Raw genomic sequence first — 26849 nt, 5'->3', positions numbered from 1 at the left:
CCCAAAAGGGGAAACAGACGAGCACAGAAAGAGGGCAGCGAGCTGCTCACTACGCATCCCACCGAAGGCGGAGTGCTGCGACGTCTCCCGGCGAGACAGCGATCGTACCGGCCGAACTAAGAGTTCTTTCAGCAGACATGCCAATGAAGCCCTGGACTAAGGACACCACACTCCTCTTTCCCACCCTCTACCTGCACTGCAATAAATATTTTCATCATCTCCTCATTTTCACCGTTTGCTTTGCTCTACCTCACCCACACACATACTTTGCGACTGCGCAGCTATCCGCCGCGGTGGTTCACTGCAGTGTTCAGTTGTTGGGCCGCTCGGCTACAGAGCTAACCGAGATGGAGAAAACGGGTTCAAACCATATTCAAACCGGCTACGGCGGCCGTCAGAGCACGTTAATGATCTCCATACGGTCGAAACTAATCTGTAGCCACCGACTGTTAGGCTAAAGCCCTTTTGTGATTATTAAGGCTTTAAGTATGGCGCCTTTTCTCTCTTCTTTCTTTCTCTCCCTGCTTCGCTCTTTCTGCTCGAAGCCTGTTGGATTTGTGCCGCCATCTACCGGGAAATAAAAAGACTAGCAGGTCAAAGACGCGACGTGCGGCGTATGTGTGGCGTATCTGCGGAATGAGTGGACGCGGCAAAAATTCTGTTGCGGGTCCTTGTTTCGGCTGGTGTGACACTGCCTACTTTTCGCTGCCTTCGCTACATTAATGTCACAGGAGAACAAATGTTCGATGTCTGTAGGTCGCAAATACACATCTACGCGTCCCGTAGCCGAAATAATTTCTCGTCAGCATGAAGAGCTCACAGATGGGCCAAGCAAAATTGCAAATTCAAGACATTGTATACGTGTACCACGGCCGCTTGATGCAAAGCGCAACCTCGCTTTGCGCTTTGTATCTAGCGGCCGTGCGTGTACATACCAACAGAACCACAAAGAAAGAGTAATTCTCGAACAGTGACTTTCCGAAACAGGCTCCAGGCTTTGCCTTTGGAAAATTGTTTGTTGGAAATGGCGCAGTATCAGTCTCACAAATCACAGTGAACGCCTGAACCGCGCCATAAGGGAAGGGATAAGGGGGGATTGAAGGAAAGGAAGGAAGAGGTGCCGTAGTGGAGGGCTCCGGAATAATTTCGACCACCTGGGAATCTTTAACGTGCACTGACATCGCACAGCATACGGGCGTCTCTTGCGTTTCTCCTCCATCGAAACGCTGCCGCCGCGGTCGGGTTCGAACCCAAGCTTTCCCTTTTGCATTAGGTTTTGGTGTGTTATTACTTTTTTCATACTAGCGATAGGCATTTCTTTGCCCAGTATGCATCCTTCACCCAATAGTACTCTTTGTCTGACAAAACTTTATCTTGATCAGATCTAATACAAGGAATTCCATTCTCTAGTCTATTTCAACATTAAAAATAACACACAAAAATGCCATTTCCTCGAAACTGAAACTGAAAACAAGACTTCAAACGCTTTCTGCAGATGGCGCGGTCGTCGTTTTGCGGAAGAGATTGAGAGCGCGATTAAATACCAGAAATTTCACTTTAGTAGGTCAGTAGACCCCACATGCTTGCACGTTTTTATTCCGGCTTCTTTAAAACAATCGTATAGCTTCACTGGGAGGAGAGTGAAAAACTTCGTGTTTTCTTGGCACGGACACCAGTCGACCGGGGAGCCAGCAAGTGCACGTGTGCCGGTGATGCTTCGTGGTAATTATTCCTTTCCTGTACAAAATTGACGAGACCTAAGCGCTATGTGCTTGCACATTAATTGATGAGAGAGCTCTGTGACTGTGCCAGACCACGCGTAACCCTTGTTTTCATTAGCAAGCGGGCGCCTAAAGAGCTCAGAGGTGACGTTGCGCTCGGCTGGGTGAAGTTTTCATTCATTCTCGCTTTCGCTCAAGCTATCTCTGTTATCGCTCGCAGCCGCGCCTCCCCAGACGCAACAGTGATGTCACGATGAAAGCTTGCTCTTATCTTTCCAGCAATGCTTGAAATCGGACCGCAACCCCGCTTATCGTAAGCGATCCTGGGGTCCCGCCGCTGCTATATATACCCTCTCCATGTCCATATAGCGGCTGATGCACCGCGGAGTCCCGGTCTGACGAGCTGAATAGTCGCAACACCTGCAGTGTGTCCGTGCTCGACACAGCCGAACGCCTCGTCCTTCTAACTGCGAACGCTGAGCGTTTTTGCTAGTCGGCGCTCGCAACAACATCCTCTCGGCTGGCGGTAGGCTCTGTGCACGGGACTCTCGGGCGTGTCAGACCGCTGGGAGCGCGCGGGATTGTAATAAGGTCGTGCTGCGGGCCTTTACACCTTGGGCCCGTAGCATGGAATTTTTGCTTGGCGGACTGGCCGCGTGTGGTGCTGGCTTTTTCACGAATCCCTTGGAAGTGGTCAAGACACGTATTCAGTTGCAGGGCGAGCTGCAGGCTCGCGGACACTACACTGTTCACTACCGCAATGTGTTTCACGCGTTCTACGCCATCGGCAAGCACGACGGCCTGCGGGCGCTGCAGAGCGGCCTGTCGTCGGCACTGTGGTACCAGTTCTTTATGAACGGTACCCGACTGGGCGCCTACCACATCATGGAAGACCTGCAGCTCACCAAGAACAAGAACGGCAGCGTCAACGTGCCCCGCAGCATCTTGGCCGGCGCCGCGGCCGGCTGCGTCGGCGCCTTCGTGGGAAGCCCGCTCTACCTGGTGAGAATTGCCTCGGAGCCCTCCAGAACGCGCCTTGAAACGTGATAGAAGCGTTAAGCGACGGAAATGACAAAATTGCCGAATCGTTTTCATGCTCTACTTCCCTGTCTTTCAGCATTAGTTTGTGGAAGGTCATTCAGATTGAAGCTTGTCTTTGGACTGCTGCCCTTACTGGCAAAAATGTGTGTGTGTGGCGTGCAAAATAATTATGCCCACATGACCTGTCGGGCAGTGCCACATCATGTGAACTTTTAAAAGGAACTGTGAATTAAGATCGTGGCAGGTGAGCCAGAAACTAAATTTGAGTCTGTGTGCATAGCTGCTTGAGAAGTTAGTGAATGTAAAGGATTTCAAAGAGCATTTATGTCATGAAGTGCAAAAACGATATCTGAAAGGCAAGCTTTTTTCATAACATCAAAGGGAGATGAAAAATCGGGCACATATGAAGCTGTTGCACGAATTTGGGCTGTACCCAAATGCTCTCAATGTGCCATTTAACTGCAAAATTTGCATTTTGGTTTGGTTTTATGGGGTTTAACGTCAAAAGCTACTCAGACTATGAGGGAAGCCGTAGTGGAGTGCTTCGGATAATTTCAACCACCTGTGGTTCTTTAACATGCACTGACATTGCACAGCACACGAGCGTCTAGCATTTTGCCTCAATCGGTACGCAACCACCGTGGCTGGGATCAAACCCTTGTCTTTTGGGTCAGCGTCTGAGCACCATAACGGCGGCAGTTTGCATTTTGGCTGCTTAATAATGCAAAGTATATTTGTAAACCATTTTACTGAGGACATTCATGGTATGAAAAAACTGTGCCTTGTTGGTTTCTACATTTTTACAAATATTTTTTTTATGCCCGAGCAGGTTGCGTTTTGTGCATTATGGCATGAGCGGCCTCTGAGCCACATAGCACCAAATACGTGTACTACTACCGGAAAAGTTAGCACTGGTAGAGCTTCGGTTTCAAATGGTTTATAGTTTTGCAGAGTTCAAGATTGCGTGATATTGCTTCTGGTTGTCTTTAGGCATGATAAATTAGAATGAATCTAAAGGCAGCTGCACAATTCAGCAGTCGAATTGTTGCATTCAAAGTTTTTTAGAAATACAAAACTACATCAAAAGTGCATTCTTCGTTCCTTTAAAGGTGGGTATTACAGAACATGAGAGCGTGCAAATTTTGCTTAATGTCTTGTATTTGTGTCCGTAGTGAAAATAGTGCGCAGTGAAGTCTTTAATACTGGGGCCCCGCATCTGTAAATGCTGGGGGCTGTTGTTTGAATTTGCTGTAATTTTCCTGCAGCTGCAGTCTGCAGAAGAGCAGCATGATGTCATTTCCTGAAAATCTCTAGCATTTGCTTTTGCCCCACTGTTGAATGCGCTTTGTTTTTCCAGCTGACAGCTGCTTCTTCAACAGCTGTGCCATCGTGGTCTGACTCTGTTTTATGGCTGTGATATATTTAGTTTCTATTTGTATATTAATATAGGTTGTAGTGGTAGCCAGCTTATTCATGCTAACAAGAAATGGCGCCTTGCTAGAAATTAAGCAATTTTTCCGTATTTTTTCTCCCATGCACCATACATGGTGCCGACCTGTTTTGATGGGTATGGCCCCCGAGCATACTTATCAACTGTGCTTATTATGAACAGTCTCCAAAGCACACAGTTCACATAATTCTTGCATTGCTCGTAAGTGGACCTCTAAGGACTGTGTACATGTTCTATCTGTGCAAGCTATATTCACTATGTTTTTTTCCTGCAAAGTTGTGGGCCACTAGTAAAGCTCATTGCAACTAAAATTAACGTATTTCTTATATGGAGACTAAGCTCATTCGAAGCTGCCGCGTCACTCCGGAGGTGTGTGGAAAGCTTGTCATCGCTGTGTTGAAAGCTTATCTGTTTGGGTCTGTGGCACGTTATCTCGCCTCCTTGAGTACACAGGGGCTGCTACATGTGACATTACCGAGGCGGGAGTGCTTTTAGCACGTGGGCAGTAGATAACGTTCTGTCTGGACAAAAAGTGGCGCGACTGCTTTCTTCGTATTGCAACATGACTTGCTACTTTTCTTATTCATATGCAGAGCTAGTACACTTGTGTTGTAAGGCACTTTAGGAAGGAGTAGGGAGTACTTGCTACATTGGTACAAATAAGCAAGGTGGCAGTGATGATTCAACAGCATATATAAACCAAGACTATTAAATATATCATATAGAATTATCAAGCATTCCTTCCACATTTTAGTGTTGGAATAGAAGTGCAAGAAACTGAAATTTTGCCTGGCAGATTTTTGAAATGTGCTTGGATGGTTATTAAGACTTAATTGTGTGCGGAATTTGTGTGAAACGAGTGCTTTACATATAAGGGCTGTCTCATGGTGGGAGGAGAGCATTAGAAGAAAAGAATTGGTGCAATGTGTAAGGGTTAATGAATGCAGTCTTGTAAAAACTTGTTGAGAAAAAGAAAATCATATTTTGAATAACATGCTAAGCAAAAGTTAACCTTTCTTAATTGCGAAAATTTCTAGTAACGCTGTGTAACAGGGGTGAAAAATGCAGTGCTATGGTTCTTGAACACATGCTTGTGTTCAGGATCCTTAAGCAAAAGAAAAGGCGTACAGTGTTTCGCCATTTTAGTGTAGGAGTTCAAATTTGAATGTACAACGCTTGGAGGCATATTTTAGCAGCGTCTACTGAGATGCTGTGCAAGGATTTGCTGTTTGTTACCAGCTGGCCTGAGGGGAGCCAAACTTAAGTGCATGGTTTAAGCGTGAAGAACATGTAACTGATATGGATTTTGGTATGGTAGCAGGCAGCTCTTGGCTGTATAATAAATTTTTTTAATGGTTGAAAGGAAGAGTGCAGATATTGCGCATGCCCTACATCTGCTGATATCCGAGTCTTTTTCTCTTGGGACAGTCGTTCGAGGACACCTTGGTACAGTTAAAGCATTTCTTGACTGCAAAAATGGTTTCAAGACCCCATTGAAGGCAGCCTTGTCATTCATTTACAGGAGCAGTAATGGTGATTTCATGTATTGTTGACTAGGGGTTGACTAGGGTTCTAAAAAACTGGGTTTGAAACCCCTAGACTACGCAGGTTCGCTGGTTTTTATCTAGTACTTTCAAGTGCATTTCTGTTGCTAAAAAAGCTCCTGCAGAGAGATTTGTATTGTGTGCTCTGACAACATAATGTTTGCCTTTAAACATGGGGCTATCAAAAATATCAGGGGGTGGCTTTCGAGGGGCACTTGCTGGTATTTGAAGTGCCTGTCTGGGCTTGGCCATGTCTTTTGTACTTAAATAATAACTTAGGCTGCTGTTATAGCCAGCATACTGCTGTTCACACGACCATAACCACACATGAAATGTTGATACCAGTAGTCTATGCAGGTGATGTTAAACACAGTAGCTCACGAAAGCGTACTCGTATAGAAGCTGTGGAGTGTGGTTATAAGGCGCGGCAATGCATTAGGCAGCTTCTTTACAAGCAATAATTGAAATTCACGTCGGAGCCCCTTTAATGCACTGCTTTTCCATACATGTCAGAGAGAACTTAGTTTGTTATCGTTTTCACGTAGGTCAAGGTCCAGCTGCAGGCGCAGTCGGCCGCACCCATAGCAGTGGGCTACCAGCACAACCATGAGGGCATGCTGTCGGCACTCCTGCGCATCTACCGCAAGGAGCACCTGCGCGGCCTCTGGCGAGGGGCTAATGCGGCTCTGCTCCGGGTCTCCTCGGGCTCAGCAGTGCAGCTCACCGCCTTCTCCAAGATCAGGTCACAGATCAACCACTTTGCTGTACGTGTCTTCTCTGGTTTACTTGAAACTCTACCCCTTCCTGCTGTCATTGCACAGTACAACATGGGAAATGGTGCGAAACTTGTTGACCATGTGTAGTTGAATTAATTTGTGCAGATTTGGGAACATTGTGAGAAAGCAGCACGTTGACACTGGATGTAGGAAGAGGTACGCAGCACAGGGTGCCCCCTGCGTTACAGCTCCCTTCTTGCATCCTTACGTAAGCTCGCTGTTTTGTCATCATGTTCTCAAAGGCATAAAAAGCTTTTTGGAACTGCACTTTCTCATGGTTTGCACACAAAATCGACTACATGCTGCGGCACCACCGCGAACTAGTTTGAGGACTGGCATGTGCGAAACCGCATTGTAAGGGATCGGTAGTGTACGCGGGGTCATCGGAACGCGGCTGGGGGCGCTCAAAGCGAAGCGTCTCCTGTCTTGGAATGCGACCGCTCGCGAACGCGCCGGGAAGTACGGGTGCCCCCCCACCCCGCGGTACCGATTCGCGCACGTGCTGGCACGAATGTATATTTGTGTTTGTTTTTATTTTATTTTGTGGTAGAGAGGGTGGTCTACGTTGTAGAAGCCGGAGGGCTGGACATGCCCTTGAAGAGCCAATCATGTTAAGAGCGCAACATGATTGGGTGTTACCAAATGTGGGCCGGGCCTTGAGGTCTTTAAAACTGGGCCCCGGAGCCGGAAGCGGGGTTCTGCGCTAAGGTGAGATGCTATGCATCTTCGGCTATGCCGAGTAGGGGCCTCCCCTAGTGTTGTTAGCCAGTTCCACTTTTTTGTTGTTTGTCTTTTTGCCGTTGTATCTAACTTGTATCTAATGTAAATATTTGTACATAAATCTTCAAGTATTCGCCTTACCCCTGCATCCCAACTCATCACAAGACCGTCTCTGACGTGGCACCCCTGGTGCGAAGGAACGCTTCAGTCTTCAAGTTAGACCAACAGTCTCTGGCGGGGCACCTCTGGTGCAAGGAAAGAGAACCTGTGAAATTTACTCGCATCATTTGCACCATTGCCTGAGTGGTTCGCTGGAATATTCTGACATTGTCAGAGTTTTGCTGTGAAAATGTATTCCAAGAGTGCATTTACGTGAATGTTTGCTTGTTAACAAGCTAGAAAAGCTACTAAGTGCCTTTGCAAGGGCCATTAACAAGTGGTTCAGTGGTCATGGCGCTCGGCTGCTGGCCAAAAAAACCAAGCACACACCCTTGTCGTGAAAACGCAGGCCATGATCGGAGCCCGAGCCTGGACTGGCGACTTGGATCATGATCTGAATGAGAGTTTGGACTTGCTCACGACTTGGATCATGATCTCAATGCAAGTCCAGACTAACTTACGACTTGAATCATGATCTGAATGAGAGTCCGAACTCAAACATCGGGCAGTGATTTCTTTCTTGTCTCTTGTTTCTTTTTTTACATGCAAGGTTGCTGCCGTCGATAAATGAGTGCAGGATTACTGTGAAACTTTGGAACAAACACGATCCTACCTAAGCTGACCCTGGAAACAGTCCTCATAACACTGTCATATTGCCCCCTCTTGGTGGCGAAAATCGCCGATACATGGTTGTAGTTATTCTTGTCTTTCATGACAAGTGAAAGCACTTGAAGCGAATTTATTTCCTTGTGCTCTTTCTACTTTCACTATTGTATATAATCGTGATTATCTTTGTTCACTTCTATCGCCCTTTAAATTAAGTTTGGATGGCTGTGGATAACATTTGCTAGGCATTATTCTTCTTCGCAGGTCTTCTATGCAGCAATGTTTTGAAGGATTGTAATTAACACTGGTGTTAAAGCACTCATTTTGTCCATTTGGCGGCTGTGTACTTTGCTATTTTTATGTAGCCTGATGCAGTCTGATTTATTTCTGCACAGTGTGCACCACTTAAGCGAAAACAATGCACAGGGACACGCGGAAAATTTAAGTCCGTAAAGGATTAAAATGCCACTTCCAAGACCTTTTTTTCTTATTGCAAGCAGCATAGAAAATGTTTTATGCTAGCGTCTAATAGGAAGCATATGGTGTTCAATTCATGCAGCTTCACTTTTATGGAAGTTTCTGTGGCACATGCTGAAAAAGTAAAACTTGTAATTGCAAAATCCTACTTGTTTCGTGTGGTAAGGTTGTAGATGCATCTAGAATGCGTGCTTTGAAGGTGATACGAGTCTTGGTGGCAGCACCCCACTTCTGCCACCAGTTGTTACGGCTCAGGTAGCATGGTTGTGCCGGAGAGGGGAACGAGGAAGGTCGGAGACGAGGTTACGGGAAAGACAAGGAGAAGAACTTTATACAGGTAAATTTACATTATATACAAACAGTCACTGAGAGAACGTCTCAGTAAGAGAGTCTCGATAACAAGGAGCTTGATGACGAGAAGCCACACGGCGATGAGCTCGATGGTCAGGAGCTACTCGGCCGTACTCGGCGCCGAGTTTTAAAGCGTTTCCTTTCCCTGGACTCCCTAGATGGGGGCCGGGCCTGCCGACGAAGGAGTGTCCAGAGAAGTTCACTGAGGCACCCATCACACACCCTTTCATTAAGGAACACGCCCCCGACACGTGTGGGGAGAGAGAGAAGGATGCCACCTGTGTCGCGCAGACGCGGGAATGTTCTCGAACAGCATTCCCGCGCTTTTCATGTGGTGGCACGTGCAGGGTCACACTTGTGGTTGCACGCGCAAGTCCGCGCGGTGTAGGGGATATGGTCGCTGACCACTTCTTCCTGGAAGACGGACGCTGCTGTCAAACTTGATGACTGGACCCGGCTGACACCCGGGCCCCTCAGAATGTCAAGTACTGCCGGCTGTGGCAGCTAACTTCACTCTGTATTGGAGGGTGCACTGCAGAGCTGGCTGGCTAGGTGCGGGGTGGATGACTGACGCTGCTTCCATGGCTAATTCAAGCGTTGACCCCGCGTGCCTTTCGTGACTCATCGGCATTCTGCTGCAACCGCGCCGATTTTTCCTCACGACAAAGGCGAAACGTAACAAAGGGCAGCCCTCTTAACCCCACCTCACATTGGGTGCATGCATTGCGGTGATCACTTCACATGGCGCGACGCATGTCACGGGGCGACGTATCATGACATCACCGCTTCCAAGTATTGCATTATCTTTTTTCGATGCATTTTCATGTTTTTTAGTTAACATGGTTGCATTTTTTCCCCGTAATTTTGACGTCTACTTCTGTTTTCACATCCTCATACTCTATTAATGTCTGGTACTATTTTGTCCGGTACTATTCTAAGTGACATTTCTAAGTGTCTAAGTGACATTTTTGGCTCTAATTAATTAATTACTCCACATTGACCAAATTTTGACATGCATCATTCTCACATCGTCTATCACACACAATCATTCTTCTTCGCTTAACCCACACAGAATGGAGAAATTGGTTCTGACACGTTCTGCGGGCACGAAATTGTGTACACAGCCAATAAAGGCTTCCACCTTAATAAGGACGCGAAACCACCTCATTGCAGAAATTCGAGATGCTTCCCCAGAGGTGCTCAACTGATATATGAAAGTATGTATAGAGCTTGCTACACTGATGGATCGAAGGCAGAAAACTTGGTAACAGCAGCAGCAGCAGCGTTCGTTCCCACGACGAAATAAATGTCTGCACTCCATGCAGTAACTGAAATGTACGGGAACAGGAATAAAGAAGTATCCCACAAAGTCTTGAGAATTCCATTGCATCTATATTCTAATAGATTACTATAATCACTCAACTGCATTGTGAGCTTCGGGAATGTAAGCATCCGTGAACGCTTACTGCTTGCTTTTCTGTAGATAGGTAGGAATAAAGGGAAATAAGTCGGGTGAAAATTGTGCGCGTAAATCTTAAATTCCCAAGATAAGACTGTGAGCATCAAAAATGCTGTTAGAATTAAACGGCAGCATGGATGGCAGAAAAGAAAACGACAGAATAGAACGTTGGTAAACCATGTTCTCAAGCAAGGGCAAAATTACACACATCAGTTTCTACGATGAAATTGTTGCACGGACAAGAATTCGTCATGCACATCTGGCACACATGTACCTCGTACCTATAGCTGTGACCAGTGTGGACATGCATGTTCTACTGTAAATGCCTTATTGTTGTGTTAGCAACACTACGCCAGGTTTTCACCTCATCATGTAGCCGGTGGCCGGTAGGCATGAATGGCCTTGAGCAGCGGTTGCCTAGCAACCGTTTCAGCTGAGCTCCGCCAGGTGGCGTCGCCGTTACCGCGCACGTAGAGTCACTGGAAAAAATTTCAGAGTACCGTATTTCTTTTCCCCGCGCCGCCGACGCGGTCATTGGCCCAACCGTACCACGTGGTCTTGGGGTGCCATATACCTTCCAAGCGCCGGTCGGGCCGGCTGAGAAGAGCGCAGGTTCCCGACGTTTCTCGTGTTGCAACTGTCGCTCTCGTGTTTGATACTGAAGAAATCATGCCTGGCTGCTGCGCCTTCGGATGCAGCAACCGAAACGAGTCCAGAAAGACTTTTTTTCTCGACTCCGACCGGGAAAAATCACCGAGAGCGTCGTTCTGCGTAGTTGCACAGAATCGGCCGGGAGAACTTCAAGCTTTCAAAAAACACACGCTTGTGCGAGGTAAGTGCACCTTGCTTCTGCTTTTTGGTGCTGTTTTAGAAGGTATGTAAGCGCAGTGCACGCGGTGTTAGTGATAGGATGCTAAGAAAATAGGTGTTCACAGCAAGACCGTCGCGCATGTCGCGCAGGGATCGTTCGCGGCTTGCCCGCTTGACGCGTGCACACGTGTACGCGCTTGTTACTCAACACACGCGGCTCTTCCGACTATTCCGTGCTTGTGGCACGCGAAGGCAGAATTCCGCGTCCTAACGTGCCCCAAGCACTCGCACGATCTTTCCGCGCCTCGAGCCTTTCGACCCATGGCACTTGTTTTTCGCAGACCGTCACGATCGCAGTCAATAAAAGCATGGTTGGGCATGTCTTACGTTCACGTAACGGCCGCTTTCTGTTCAGTTGTGTTGGGACTGGTAGAAAAATAGAAATTGGTAAAATGTTAGCAATCCTTGAAACTGAGTGTTTGCGGCGACATGCGTGTTTACATCTCAAATGAGCTATTTTAAGTGTCACTGCGTAAACTTAGAAACCTTTAAAACGTATTCTTTTTCTTCGCCTCTTTATTTGGGTGTTTCTGCTTATTATTACAGCTATCTTCCATGTTTTTCTTGTTCCACATGTTTGAAACAGGGCTTCACTCGAAAAAGCCCTGAGAGCCTCCTTGGGCAGCCCAGCATTCGGGTGACCAGCATCACTCTTCTAACTGTACAACAAACATTTGCAGGACCACTTTTGCGCTGAAGACTTCGAGAAGCCTAGAGTGGATGGGAAGAAGAAGCTAATGTCAAGTAGTTTCGTCCTGCTTGAACGAGACGGCGGTCCCATGGCGGTCCACGATGCTCACTGCCCAAAAGCACGAGCAAACTATGCGGCTCATACAGCGGATTGCCAACAGAAGACACGGCATGAAAGAGCAGAATCTCCTACGGCTGGTACAGGCATTCGTAGTAAGCCGTATCTCGTATGCTGCCCCCTTACTTGATCTTAAAGTTTCAGAAAAGGAATAGATAAATGGAATTATCGGGCGATGCACGAAACAAGCTCTAGGATTGCCCATCCGTACATCCACTCACCGCCTCCTAGAGCTAGGAATGCATAATACCCTGGAAGAAATTACGGAAGCAGTGAGAACGTCCCAAATCGAACGCTTAGCCGGGACCACAACCGGCAGGGCCATTCTAGAAAAACTCAATCTGAGCCGAGATAACAGAACAACCGCCAAAGTTGACATGCTCGGAAAAATTCGAGACAATATAGTTGTACCCCCATTACCCAGGAATATGCATCCTATTCATCACTCAGTGCGCCGGGCCAAGCGGGCAGAGGCGCTAGAGAAACGCTTCTGCTCCTACAAAGACGAGGACGTGGTCTACGTGGATGCCGCTGAGTATGGTAAGAACACGATGACCGTCGCGGTCGTCAATAATAAACAACTCCTCAAAATAAGTGCCTCCATACTCTCGGGTAACCCAGAGACTGCAGAGGAAGCTGCCATAGCACTGGCCTGTGTAGGCACAAAAGCGCGATACATCATCAGTGACTCCAAAGTCGCCATACTAAATTTCAGCAGGGGCCGGGTCTCCCCTCTAACAAATACAATTCTAAGCCGTCATGTAATAGACCGGAAAATTACACTAGTCTGGACACCAGCACATGCATCCCTGCCTGGTAATGAGACGGCCCACGAGTTCGCCCGAGGCTTTTCTTTCCGGGCGGACCCGAGCGAGGTGGTCTTTACAGACAGGGATCGCATGGTGACCTACAGAGAAATTACACAACACTATCGTTTGCAACGAGCTAGACTTCCTCCAGCGGATAGATCCTTGTCCAGATACCAAGCCATCAACTGGCGCCGGTTACAAACTTACACCTTTCCAAACCCGGCCCTCTGGAGTCTTATGTACCCAGGGCAATTTTCAGAAACATGCGCAAACTGCGAACTTAGGGCCACCTTGGACCACATACTATGGGAATGTCCTCATGCTCCCCGGGAGGGACGAGGTATAAGCACAAAAGATCAATGGGAGACCTTGCTACTGAGCTCCGACCCGGCGACTCAGTTACAACTCGTCCGACTGGCCGAAGCCGCCGCCGAGAGTCAAGACCTTTCGGCCGTCGTCTAGGCGGGTAGCCCTCTGGCTACCCTCTTTCTGTTGGACAATAAAAGTTTTCCTATCCTATCCTATTGTCTCTTTGCTGTTCGGAGTGGCGAAATGTTTCCTTCGCAGCTTGCTCCGCGGAAGGGGAAAAAGAGGCGTGCACAAGCTCCCGATAGCAGCGCTAAGATGCTGCTCACAATCATAGTACAGTTCCTGCAGTAAACGCAACCGCGGAGTAAAACAACCGCCGGCTGCATTACTTCGCACAAAATAACTATTTTTTTCTCTTCTGAGTAACCATTGTCTCCGAGCACGAAGTATTTGCGCTTCAGTGAACACTCAACCCGATATGTCACCGAATATCAAGCTCTTTCAACACGGCGACCTTCCTGCGACGCAGTCGGCTTGGAAGGTAAATGGCAGTGGCCGCTCAGTGTTGCCAGTCAAATTCCGACCTTTGCGGTACTCTGAAATTTTTTCCAGTGACTCTACGCGCACGTAGTCGCTTGCTCCCGCCAGATGCGTGCTCTCCGCCGAGGTAGAGGGTGAGGAGGTGGTGCTTTGCGGGGGTATATGCGCGCTTCGCCTCGGTGGAATCTTGTCGTTATGGAGAGCTCTAAAGAGAAGCAACGGCGACAGGACCAAGCTAGAAAGAGACAACGCGCTCTAGAGACCGCAGAAGAACACGCTGCACGACTCCAAAAGTGTCGCAGCTCACATAACTGACCAGACTTAGTGAGGGCTAAACCACGCCTAATTTTTTTTCATGCGGCCTTAATTTTCGCATTTTTGGCAAGTGACGTTGAAATCGCTAATAACATTTTTTGTGAATAATATGTGCTGGAAGTTAATCGGCTAAAAAAAGGAAGCCTTTAAAGAGATCATGAATAATATGTCTGATACAAATGAATAGGCAGAATTTAAGCTTACTCAAATATTTTTTTCCAGATATCTGCTGTACCGTATCTGTTCTGCGCAATGTCTTGGTGCTCTTTGAGTTTAGTTCAATTACTGAAGCCATGATGCGCGAATGGGCTTCATCATGCTTGCTCTTAGGCTCACCTGTATGATGTCCACTGTACATTAACTTTGTTGCACTAGTTTTAAGCGTGCAGTACAAGAAGGCCTACGGCTGGTGTCCAAAACGGAGCAACAGTTATTAACTGCACGGATACACGAGTGCCATTCCGTTCTCCGCAAAAAGGAGCTGGACCGGTTCTTCTCCCGCCGCCAACTAGAACCCAGGATGCCTGAGCTCTTCCCGCGGGTGGACGCCTTCGCCATGGAAGCGGCCTCCACTGCAGCCAACAAACTTCGCTTGTGTCAAAACAAGAAGTTCTTTGCCCTACAGCAGCGGCAGAAGAAACAGCCTGACCGCCATAACTCCGGCTTTGTAAAGAACCTCTCCTCCCGTCTCTTAACACCGCCCGAATTTTCTGTTCTCACAATAGGACATGGGTTCAACATATCATCGGCTCCCACCATCCCAAAACTAGTCGCGGCTGTTGACGCGATCCAGCACCTGGAGCCGCACGTCAGGGAAGAGGTCCGCCTGAAAGCGATTGGTGTCATCGCCAAGGTACCCCCCAAATTTCCGAGCAATCTGTCTCAACTGGAACAAAAAGCCCTACACGGTCTCGGGGACGACACCAACATCGTCATCCTCCCGGCAGACAAGGGCAACTCTACAGTGGTGATGGACCGACGCGACTACGAGGAGAAGGCGTCAGCCCTTTTCAGCAGTGGGGCGTATGAGAAGGTTCGCAAGGATCCGACTTCAAACACTCAGGCAACACTCAACAGAACCCTGGCAGAGATATTCAAGCGGCACCCTGATTTAAAATGGCTTTACCTCCGCCTCATCTCCAGAAACGGCTCAGCTCCAAGCTTTTACGGGCTACCTAAAATTCACAAACCTGACGTCCCCCTTCGGCCAATTGTAGACTTCACCCTGTCTCCTCTGCGACGTCTCTCGGACTACCTTCACAAGGTACTAGCGCCGCTCGCCGGCAGAACACCCACGCATGTACAGAATTCGCGGCATTTTGTCCAACTTGTCCCGAACCTTACCGTGGAGGAAGACGAAAGCTTAGTCTCGTTTGACGTTACCTGCGTACCGGTTCCCCTTGCTGTGTCCGTTGCTCGCCGTGCACTCGAAAACGACCAAACGCTGCACGAGAGAACTCCACTCAACGTCAATGAGGTATGTCGCCTTCTCGACGTCTGTCTGCGCAGTACCTTTTTTACCTACAACGGAGAATTTTTCAAGCAAACAACCGGAACTGCTATGGGGGCATCGATTTCAGTCACAGTGGCTAACCTAACCATGGAAGACGTCGAAAGCCGGGCCCTCTCCTCCTTTAATCCCAAGCCAAAGTTATTCCTCCGTTATGTAGACGACTGCTTTTGTGTGGTGAAAACCTCAGAGATAGAAAACCTCCAGAGTCATCTAAATTCAGTTGAACCGGCCATACAATTTACTGTTGAACATGAACAGCAGGGCAGCCTGCCTTTTCTGGATGTCCTACTTACAAGGCACGACAAAGGCCTGCGGTTCTCGGTGCACAGGAAGCCAACCCACACAGGACGGTACCTACATTTCGATTCAAACCATCCCATCCCGCACAAAGCATCTGTCGTTACATCATTACTGAAGAGAGCCGACTCCATATGTTCCTCACGTGAAAAAAAAAAAAAAAGGAAGGAGAAGAACCGAGTCATTTCTGACCTCCAAAAGAACGGCTACCCAAGCTCATTCATCCGGCGCATTATCAGGAAACAAGAAAGGCAAAACAAAATCCGATCTATTATTTCCTCAGGCGCGTGCCAGAAGCGAAAACATGTTTGCATCCCGTACGTGAGAGGCGTGAGCGAGACGCTGGCTCGCATTCTCGGAAAAGAAGGGGTGCTGGCAACGCACAAACCGACCAGCACTATCGGTCGCCTTCTCCCCTGCCCAAAAAACCGGCAGCCCAGAGAAAAGGCCCAGGGCGTTGTGTACAAAATTCCGTGTTCCGTCTGCCCGGTGTCATACATAGGGGAAACAAAGAACTTCGCGGAAAGGATGAGCCAACACAAAGCGGACGTCCGTCACATGAATCGGCAATGCAGCGCCGTGGCCGAACACTGCGAAGGGCGTGACCACCCAATTGACTTCTACAGCACCATTGTATTGGAAACGGAAGCTAATTTACGCAGGAGGCTTCTACTCGAGTCGTGGCACATTCAGCAAACACGAGAGAATGTTAATCGTTCCCTGGGGACACTCCCCTCATCCTACGTCCATGGGCTGTGGCCATTGACCCGGAGGTCCTCCACGCAGGGGCTTAAAAAGCCAAGCTGTGCTCGCCCGTAGTCACACCGTGAAGAAGGGGCCGAGCCGGTCCCGAAACGTCCTGTTTTTTTCTGTATTTTACTTGGTTGGCGTCACTTACCTTCTCCTAACATTAAATTTCCCAACCAGACAGACTTCTGTTAAATGTTTTCTTTTGAGTACAATACAGTGTGAGCCGTCGTGGTGGCTCAGTGGTTATGACGCTTGGCTGCTGGCCCGAAAGATGCGGGTTCGATCCCGGCCACGGCGGCCGAATGTCTATGGAGGTGAAATCGGCCGAATGTCTATGGAGGTGAAATTCTAGAGGTCCGCGTGCTGTGCGCTGTCAGTGCACGCTAAAGACCCCCAGGTGGTCGAAATTTCCGGAGCCCTTAATTACGGCGTCCTTTATGGCAAGAGTCGTTTTGGGATGTCAAACCCTCATAAACCAAACCAAACCAATACAGTGTGAAAATAAATGAGGTAAGCACTAAGGAACCTGCCACATCAGTTTCGTGAAATTGAGTGCCCGCAAAATATTCATAAACCGAGACTTTAGCCGCATTTGGGATATGTTGAGCTGCAGAAAATAAATTTAGTCTTTTGTGCTCATATCAGTCGTGACGACGTGTCTAGATGCACATGAGCTCATTGCTTTGGCTTAGCTGCTGATCCCAAGATCTCCAGATTGATCCCATCTGCGACTGCCCCGTATTTCGCTGGAGGCAAAATACAGAAACGCCTGTATGCTGTGCTATATGGCTGTGTGATTTTAGCGCACTATAAAGAATCCCAGATGGTCTAAATTAACCTGAAGCCATCTGCTACGCAGTGCCTCATTGCTCATATGTCCCATCAGGGACGTTAAATCCCACAGCTTATCATTTATTTTTGGCCATCTAGATTTACCAAGATCACATCCCGTTTCACACCGTATATTTATTACGCTATAAGCCACTTAATAACAGTCGCTCTAGTTGCATTTTAAGCAATGTTCAAAATTTTAGCCCATTATTAATGCCTTACTAACAGTGGCTAGCTATAACACCTGTTTCTCGGGTTGTAACCTCATTTGCCGCTGCTCCAAAAGCTCTTAAATTCTGCTATTGCTGCTTTTACTGCCACCACTTCCACTATTAATGCTGCTACTGTTACTACAAAAAATGCCTTGCACATCTGTCGACTTAGCGAGGACAAAGATTACCCGGTCTTGAGTTTTTTGCGCATAGCAGTGCGTGTGGTTTTTCTTTCTCTTCTTTTCTGTGATGAAGTGTTAATAGCAAAGCGTTGAGGAATGAAACTCTCAGACCCATCGCTTTTGATAACATGACTTGTAGCACGCTGCTTTGAAGCAGTGAGAATGGCTTGGTGTGGCGGTGTCAGCTGCGGCTGTCATGGCCTGTTCGTGAAGAGCACACCTGCGCCCCTGGCGAGAGTCTGCACTTCTGGCTTTGTGCCGCCAATGTGCCGTGGCCGCTGTTCTTTCCACTACCTCATACTTCTACTTCACTGTAGTTTGAACCCTGCAAGTGTGCGGATCTCACCAATTTTCATTTGAGCGGGTACAGTTCTTGGAGTGGTGCTTGACTTTTCATAGTTTTAATGTTTTGAACGTGGACATATGTTATAGCATTGCTTTTCAAATCTTGAAAGAGCATGCTGCACATGCCCAACATGCACATTGTTTATTTTGTTGGTTGCAGGTGTTCAGGGATCGTTCCTGGCTGGAGGCAGTCGTGGCAAGTTCAGCCACTGGTGTGGTGGTTGTGGCCACCATGACCCCATTTGACGTCTGCTGTACACGAATGTACAACCAACCTACCGATCCCACTGGAAAGGGCGTCATGTATAGAAACGTATTGGACTGCTTTGCAAAGGTAAAGCCCTAACTGTGGGTTGGGATATCTTGTGAACAGCTGCTGAGAGCTAACAGCTTTGGGAAGGTGACAGTGTTGCTGCTGCTTTTAGATGCCGTTAATTCTGGGGTTTTACATCCTCAAATGACACGTGGGATATGAGGGATGCTGTAATGGAGGGCTTCAGATTAATATAGACCATCTGCGGTTCTCTAACATGCGCTGACGTTGCATAGCACGTGAGTAATTACTCATGAGTAATTACTCCCTTATTACAAATCTACTTCACCTTGGGGGATTCCCCTAAACGTTTGACCAACTCTGTCCCCACTTCGAGTCATTGATCAGTTCGCTCTTGCCCTATCATAAGCTTGCCGTCAAGGTTAGCTCTGTTGGTAGAGCGTCTGCTCCGGTAAAGCGGTGGTCCCGTGTTCGAACCCCAGACCAGGACGTATTTTTTTTTTAACTACAAATTTTCTGGGAACGCTGTATAGCTTTCCTTTGTAGCTGTAAGGCGGCACTTGGGTGGTTGCCAGTGAGTAATAACCCCCCTTACTACAAATCTATTGCACTTTAAGGGGTTCCCCTATTAATAGCAGCACTTGTTGGTATGAGTGCGGTGAGCAAAAAACGTAGTGCTTAAAACAATACTTCTGTTTGGCCACTGCAGTGGCTCAGTGGTTAAGGCTTAAAACTGCTGAACCGAAAGACGTGGGTTCAATCCTGGCCACAGCGGTCGAATTTCCATGGAGGTGAAATTCTAGAGGCCCGTGTACTGTGCAATGTCAGTTTACGTTAAGAACCTCAGGTGGTCGAAATTTCCAGGGCCCTTCAGTGCGGTGTCCCCATAACCCGAGTTGTTTTGGGACGTTAAACCCTCATAAACCAATATACTTCTGTTCGGCTGGCCTGGTTGGGGAAAGTTTTAATGTGAGTGCATTAAGAAGCTTGTGAGTCGGAAAAGCCGGCGTCACCACAGTCTCAGGTTGCTGCTGCTGCTGAGGCTTCGTCGCGTTGTTAGTGCCGGAAAAACCTTGTGCAAGCTTTCCGCTTCTCGCGGAGGCCGCCAGGAGTGTTGTGAATGAGTCTGATGTCATCGTTCATCCTTGAGGAGCAGTGTGTAGTGATGCTGTCATGCGGATGGTGTAAAGAGCAGGCGCTAGGTCTTAACACATGTGTGCGATGGAGCCAGTAACGTATGCTACTGCGGGGCTTAACTCTTTCGCTACCGCAGAAAAATGGACGATTTGGAGTGTACTGAAAGAAAATTTTTTTTTCACAAGAACTAACACACCCAGAACATATTGCAATGCATGAAATTGTAGCTTATTAGTTACATTTCTGAATGAAACAAACAGATGAGTTTTGTGTACAAAAGTAAATGAACATTTATTTGTGAAATTTGCTCAAAACAAAAAAAAGTATATAACAAAAACAAAAATTACCGGCTGCACTAAGCCAGAACTTGATTAGAGGAAAACTGGAATATACAAACTGTTGCACATGTTTATAGCTGTCATTATTCACAGTTTCAGCGATGAGAAAAAATTACTGCACTTTCCATGGCTTGTCAAGTCAGGGGTCATGACTGTGGTGCCACTGTGAAGAGCAATCAGGGGTGAAGATGTGAAGTAGAGGTAGACTGACAGGTGCTTCACATAAGGTTTTATCTTTGTTCCTCCCTTGTTCTCTGATAGCCGAGCTTGCAGTTTCTTCTTTTTTTCATTTTTTTCGGTTGGTGTTGAATGGATTCTATGGGAGGATTGGGGGCATGGAGTTCTTTTCCCTCATAGTACCCGAAGATTTCTTGAATGAGCTGCTCCCTGAAAGCCAGCTGATAAAATTTGGCATTTTAGGCAAGCTATAAAACATCAGGATCGATGAAATAAGTATTATCATTATAGTTCAAAAGCCAGGACACTTTCCAAGTCTTGCCAATAGATGCTGCCGCCACTGAATCATCCGGGTCCGTTACGTGCAAAAAAAACACACAAAAAAAGCGAAAAACCAATTTTGAGAAATGATTATTGATGGCAGAGGGCCAGAATAGATTATTCTGGTATTTCAGTAGAGATATAGTCGTGGCAGGTCAACAAGTGCACTGTATATAATGATTCCAATGAACATCAGCATCTCCAACAGATTCAAGTCTTCCCATGAGCCGTCACACCGAGCGTATATTTGCTTGCTCAAAATCTTCATTCATGCATACTTATTAGTGTTTCCGCACACGGTCTTCATCATTTCCGCCGTGAAGAGCATAAAAAAAAAGTCGAGAGGTCGAGCGAATCTCCGAGCGCCGCTCCGCAGTGATGTGCCGGTATAAACACCTAGCTGTCGTCTTGGTTGAAAAACGCGACGCGACCTTGAGCATTTGGCAAACTGTCTTCACCATACGTTGTGAAGACTCTGAAGCACAAAAATAAACCGTCATCAATTACGAACGGTATGCACCGCAGAAAACACAAAACGAACGAAAACAGAACTTACATGCAAGTACGCGCTGACGTTCCAGGCGCCCGAGGCGAAGTCTCGCTGTCGAAACCGAAATCTGACGTTTGTACATTGTTGCCCGACTATTAACCGCTTCTTTCATCGCAAAAAAACAAAACCGAAACCGGCCGACGTGCTCGGTGTCAGCTTTCGCTTTCGAGGAGCGCGCGACGATGCGGCCGCCATTTTCTCCGGCTGACGCTGCTGCGGCTGTTCAAAGTTTTATTTTTCATGGCGCCCCCTCATGTCAAAACACTGAAACCAAGGCTGCAATCGAAAAAGCAGTTGTTGAGCTCACTAACTAGATGGCGAGGCACGTCTGCGACGCTCCAAAATGTGCTTTTTTGCGCAGGCGATTTGAATCGATCATATGCGAACGATGGCCTATGGCGCGGTAGCGAAAGAGTTAAGGCAGAGCTTAAGTGTTGCCAAAGTTTTTTTTAAAACGACTGCACCAAAGAAAAAGGGCTACTTTTGCAGCGTTTTAATGAAATATTAATCTCTGTATGTGGCAAGCAATTTTTGGCTCCAGTGGATAGTTGTTTAGAACCGGCACTCTGAAAGTGACCTGAAAGGGCAAAAATTACTTACATTAGCTGTTCAGTAACTTCCTATCTAATTGACAAAACATGTGCATATTTATCACATTCACAGCACATGCAAATTTTAAGTGTGCAAAATTCTTTGAGCTGCACTTGGTAGTTCTTTAGTTTTCGTTCAGATTGAAGGCCAACAGCGCAAACGACCACCAATATGTACCAATATGACACCAATATGACGCAATATGTACCACCAACTCGCCCGTTTGGCTATAATTTCGTTCAGAGTTAACTGTAATCGCAAAAATGCTACCCACGGAGGGCTGGTGACAGTACCAGATCGGCGTAGGTCGCGTTTTGGTGATTGCAGTTAACTTTGAACGTCTAAAACTAAAGAACTGCTAAGTGCAGCTCAAAGCAATTTTGCGTGCTTAACGAAATTTGCACGTGCCGCAAATGTCAATTTGATGGGGAAACTGTTGAACCGATAATACGTGTTTAGATATTTAAAAGAGTGTTTGTTGTGAGTGGCATAGTTAACAAATGTATAATGTACACCTGTGCTCAGTATCTTCTGGGCAGTTTGAAAAATAAAATGGCGCCCATCATAGCCTGAGTTGCTTTGGGACGTTGAACCCCACAAACCAAACCGAAAAATGAAATGTGGCTGTTGCTTAGAAATATAATGCAGTAGATGTGTTTTGCCTGATTGTGAGCTGGCACAAATTGCTTCTCAGTGCACCATTTTGCCTTCTTAATCTATCCCTGATTGTGTATTAGTAGGACTTTATTTCATCTGTTAGGTCTACATGTGCTGTGCTTCCCAGAAACTTACAGTGCATGTAAATTGATGCAGGTGGCTAAGACAGAAGGCTTCATGGGTTTCTACAAGGGTGTTACTGCCAGCTTCCTCAGACTCGGTCCCCACACCGTGTTGAGCCTTGTCTTCTGGTCAGAACTGCGACGAGAGTATGCACTCTTCTCACAGCCACGTGTAGAGGCTGCCTGAGCAAGTAATGCAACAATTCCTGTGTTGAGAGCACCTCTCATTCCCTATACCTTAGGCTGGGACCTTGGTGTTGGAACCTGAACGAGCACAAAATGACTGGACGTGGTTGTGCAAACTGTGATCTGACGCATCGCAGAGCATTTCTGTGTGTTGCCTGTGTTGTTGCTGTCGCATTGCCAAGGAGGCATTTCTTGGCAGTTGCGGTCCTGGGCAAAATGCATCGTATTTCGAGCATTTCACTCTGTATCGTATAAAATTCTGCCTTGCTGCACGATGCTGTACTGTCTTGTCAGGGCGAGTTCAAGGAAGTACAAACGCTGTTTCGTTAGTGTCCTGAGAGGTGGTGCCCTCTTGGAGCTGGACTGGCAGTGTTCTTCTCTAGTGAAAAGAAAATGAGCCAAATTTCTGATGTGTTTGCTAGACCTCGGGAAGCCTCGCTACTGTGATGAGGGAAAGTCCTTTCTGTACAGTATTTAAGTTTTCTTTTCCAGTTTTCACAACAATGGCATGTGTGTGTTTGCTGATAGCACTTCTTGGCTCAACCAGGACTTTTTTGTATCATACTTTGCGTTTGGCACGTTCTTCGAGATAGTCTCGTCTTTGGTTGAGCTCTCTAGGTGTGGTTGCGTGAATGTTGTAGTGTTGGCTGTGCTGCTGCCAGCCGTCCATATGGATTCTTGGCATTCAGGGTACTTTCACGAAGATGCTTGAACGAAATGATGAGCAGTGGAACAAAGCATATGGAGAGGACAAGTTTGTTAAGATTCCATAGGTGCATCTGGTTGATGTGAGGTGACTTTCCACTTCTGTGAGCAATGACATTGACTTTTTCATGTTTTCTTTCTACCGGGCTGTGTACAGTAGGACAAACCTCTGGGTGAGCGTGATCTCAGGCAGAAGGAAATGCTTAGGAATATTTTAGCCTTTGTTTCGTAGTTTCGTGCCCACTGGTATAAAAACCTTCTGCTGGGGCTTTGATGGGATTGTTTGAATGTCCACATACTGCGAAGTTGTTTCATTTGAGCAAGGCTCTTACTCACTCCCGAGTTCATGGAGGTGGTTCATTTCATTACGATTCTATACGAGATAAGTTTAGGTGTGCATTGAGTAGGTGTACAGTCGTGCACAAAAGTGTAGAGGCCACGGGAATGGCGGGGATTGCAATTTTTCAGTGTACAAACGAGTGTCTGGCCAAAATAGGTGGTCAGGCAGGTCAACTATTTGGTCAGGCACCCTATGCATATCTTGAAAGCAGGGGCTGCACCATGAGAAAGTGCTGGCACGTAGTTCTGTCAGGTGCTCACAGTTCTGTCAGCTCGCATGGTCTCTCCACTTTTGCGCAAGGGTATGCCTAGCTGCTTTCTTTAGAAAGTTGGTGCTGTTTATTCTTTTATGTGTAGCACTAACACTAAGCACGTTTTATTGAAGCAAGTATGTGTTGCTGTTCGGAACACCTTGAATATTTAAATGTTTATCTGAATATTACACATTTTTAATCTGAGAAAAGTGTTTCCTGTTAGAAATCTTATTTGCTCTTTTTTTCATTTTTTTTGATGGTCTGTGATCCTGAACACAGCTTTTCAAAGGAAATGGGGCTAGCTAAAACATTGAATCTCCTCTGTGTTCAGACTTCTTCTAGTTTTATTTCATATGTGTCTTCACTGCGTAGTAGCCGAACACATTTCTTGCATAGTGGCTGCTTTTGGAGGTGTTCAACTTGGGCTGTTAAGCTGTTTTCTTGTTTAGCCCATTAATTCTTGTGCACCGATAAGCTGGCACAGATTGTGCAGCTTAAAAATGCTACACAGTTGCTTTTCGCATTCATATGTACTAAAAACTATTCTTAATCTTGTCTACTTTGTGACATAAGCAATGCCATGTGCGTAACACCTCTCTGGCTATATCCACTTCGGTGGTTGCTGCTTGCCTTCAGGCCTGCTGCACCAGTGCATTTTTTTTTTTTTCAAATCTGTAGTTTGAAAACTTGCGATGCTCAATATGAGAACATGTAACACACGTACTGTTGATAATTTGATGCGTAAACTTGGAAACAATAAAGGCCCCTTGAAATATCCATCGTGGCTCTGTTTTGTTTCCATAGAGAAGGTGTCGTTTTGTGTATACCCTTATGGCACTTCCAGTACAAATCACTTCCAGTAGCTAATACATGAGAAGGCAATTTGATGAAGCAATATTAACCGGTCTACTGCTCGTTCTGGTATGCCTGCCGGAGCATTAGCTTCGCTTGCTGTTTCACATTTTGATACCATTTTTTTTTTCAACCTCTTTCAAGTTTTATTTCGATGTGTTGCTTGAAATCAAAATTCATTTGATTTTGGCCCAGGCATTCAAATAGTATCGTTGATGAACCCTTGATCAGCGCATGTTTTGTGCTGTATCCCTCTTTTGTAGTTGTATTTTTGCACTCATTAACCATGAATACATACCAACTAGTCCAACTTCTTGCGTTTAATATAATTCTTTTCATTGTCTGGAGAATTTATTTTACAAACTATTACCTATGCTCTGGAATGAGATCATTAACATCGGATTTTTCATCATCTGCCTAATGACTTTCTTTAGCATGCCTGTAACGACTTCAAGAGGCCATGCTTCAATGGTGAATAACCAAGTGACAGTCTGGTGAAGCCTAACCTCTGGTTTACATCTGATAGCAGACAGCTGTTGGCCAATGTTGACCAAATTTCGTTGATGTGATGCGCTTGCTTCAAAGAAAGTGGTTGCAGCATAAAAAAAACTGGACAACACATGGGTAAGGGATGTGGACTGTGCTGGTCCTCATCCCTTCTTCTGTTATCATCTTGGGTTTTGTGCTTGAATCATTTTCTGTAGAATATGCACCAATATGCCGAATTTGCACATTAATCAAGTCCCCTGTTCTCCTAGAGGGAACTAAATTAATATTCAATTTTGCTTTGTGCAAACGGGTGCTGGTTTGTCTTGGTCTGTATTCAGCTGGCAAGATGTGTGCATACATGCATGTACTTTCGCTGTGTACCAGCTGTGGTGCCTCCGAGACTTTGACCAAGTTCAGCTGCTGATCCCAAGTTTCTGGGTTCCATCCCGGGCACAGCGGCCCTATTTCTATGGAAGAAAAGTACAAAATTGCCCGTGTTCTGTGGGATGTCAGCATGCATTAAAAAACTGCACAGGTTGTCTAAATTAATCTCGCACAGCCCATGTGTTACTTTGAAATGTTAAACCGCACAAAAGAAAAACTTTCCCCAGAGTCGGCCACTTGCAAATGCAGCACGTGGCTGTAACAGCAGCAGCATGTAACAAAAGCAAATGGGCATTTGATGTGATTTAGTGGTGTTGCGTGCTTGTTACTGGTCTGAAATGATGTCCCAATACTAGAAGTTTTTTCACGCATCTTTACCAGTATTTTTCAGTAGCTATGATTTTTAATAAACCCCTTATCGGCCTACTGTTTTGACCAAAAAGGTGCTGAATGGTCCTTGACTTTTAAACTAGGAACTGTTCCTCTCAAAAGTTTAGAAAACATGTTTTATTGCTTGCTTTACTACAGTAAAACAAGCTTTATTGTTCACACTATGAACATCGCACTACCCTGTTGGAAAGTCTGTTGATCTGGCCATTCTATGGCAACATCATAGGCTGATGACCTCTTGAATGCCAACCATGGCAGAGCATTGGTGTTTGACATTGTTTGCATCAGTGCAGTAGCACTCACGTCTACTTGACACATGATCTGATAGCTTTTGTAATCATTGTCATTAGAATAGCTTTATTCATCAGAATTGTGACTGTCATGTTCACTTAAAGAATAAAATACCACTTCACTACAACTGTCAACGCATTGTTCTCAAAATGCTGCGACATAATCCCGGGATCAAGCCTTCATCCCGCCATTTCGTGGCTCCCTTTCCACTGCTTCCTTTGCAAGCAGTCCTACATTCAATGGATGCAGGCACTCTCCAGAAATTGAACTGCCATTTACCTCATCCAGTGGCGAGAACTGTTAAACTGTTCTGTGTACTCCATTCGTCAAAAACAATGTTAACTGCCCCAGAAAATACTCAACAAGGTGTATTCGTCTTTTTTTGCTTCAACTGCAATTTTGTATTGGCTAATTATTGGTGGAGATTGACTTCAGCATAAGGGGTGCCAGGTTGCCAATTCCAAGTGCAACTTGTCCATCATTGTTGATACGTGTGTCAAGCTGTTACAAGTGTTGCTTGCCGCACATGAGATATCGCAGGGCAATTTCTGATGCTTATTTCATCCAGATTTCTCATTTCACTTGCTAGGTAGATTTGAAATATATTGTCTGGTTTGTCCAACTTTTAAAGTCGTGATTAAGCTTTCGTCAAGGATATCCGACAATACACCATATTCACACTATCAATCACGGGATAGAGAAATTCG

At 46.4% G+C, this 26849-nt stretch overlaps 1 protein-coding gene across 1 annotated transcript; it reads left to right on the top strand.

The window, feature by feature from the left end:
* Positions 1-1553: 1553 nt before the first annotated feature.
* On the top strand, positions 1554-24513 carry LOC149364872 (solute carrier family 25 member 35-like). The gene is made up of 4 exons (XM_089574816.1): positions 1554-2723; positions 6302-6520; positions 18246-18419; positions 22287-24513. Exons 1-4 carry the CDS (start codon positions 2349-2351, stop codon positions 22437-22439), a joined length of 921 nt encoding a protein of 306 aa, XP_089430942.1. The 5' UTR covers positions 1554-2348; the 3' UTR covers positions 22440-24513.
* The last annotated feature ends 2336 nt before the right edge of the window (positions 24514-26849 follow it).

Source organism: Amblyomma mixtum, chromosome 2 (assembly GCF_055824585.1).
Source record: "Amblyomma mixtum isolate Tamu chromosome 2, ASM5582458v1, whole genome shotgun sequence".
Taxonomy (NCBI): domain Eukaryota; kingdom Metazoa; phylum Arthropoda; class Arachnida; order Ixodida; family Ixodidae; genus Amblyomma; species Amblyomma mixtum.
This window is presented reverse-complemented; position numbering and strand designations above follow the sequence as displayed.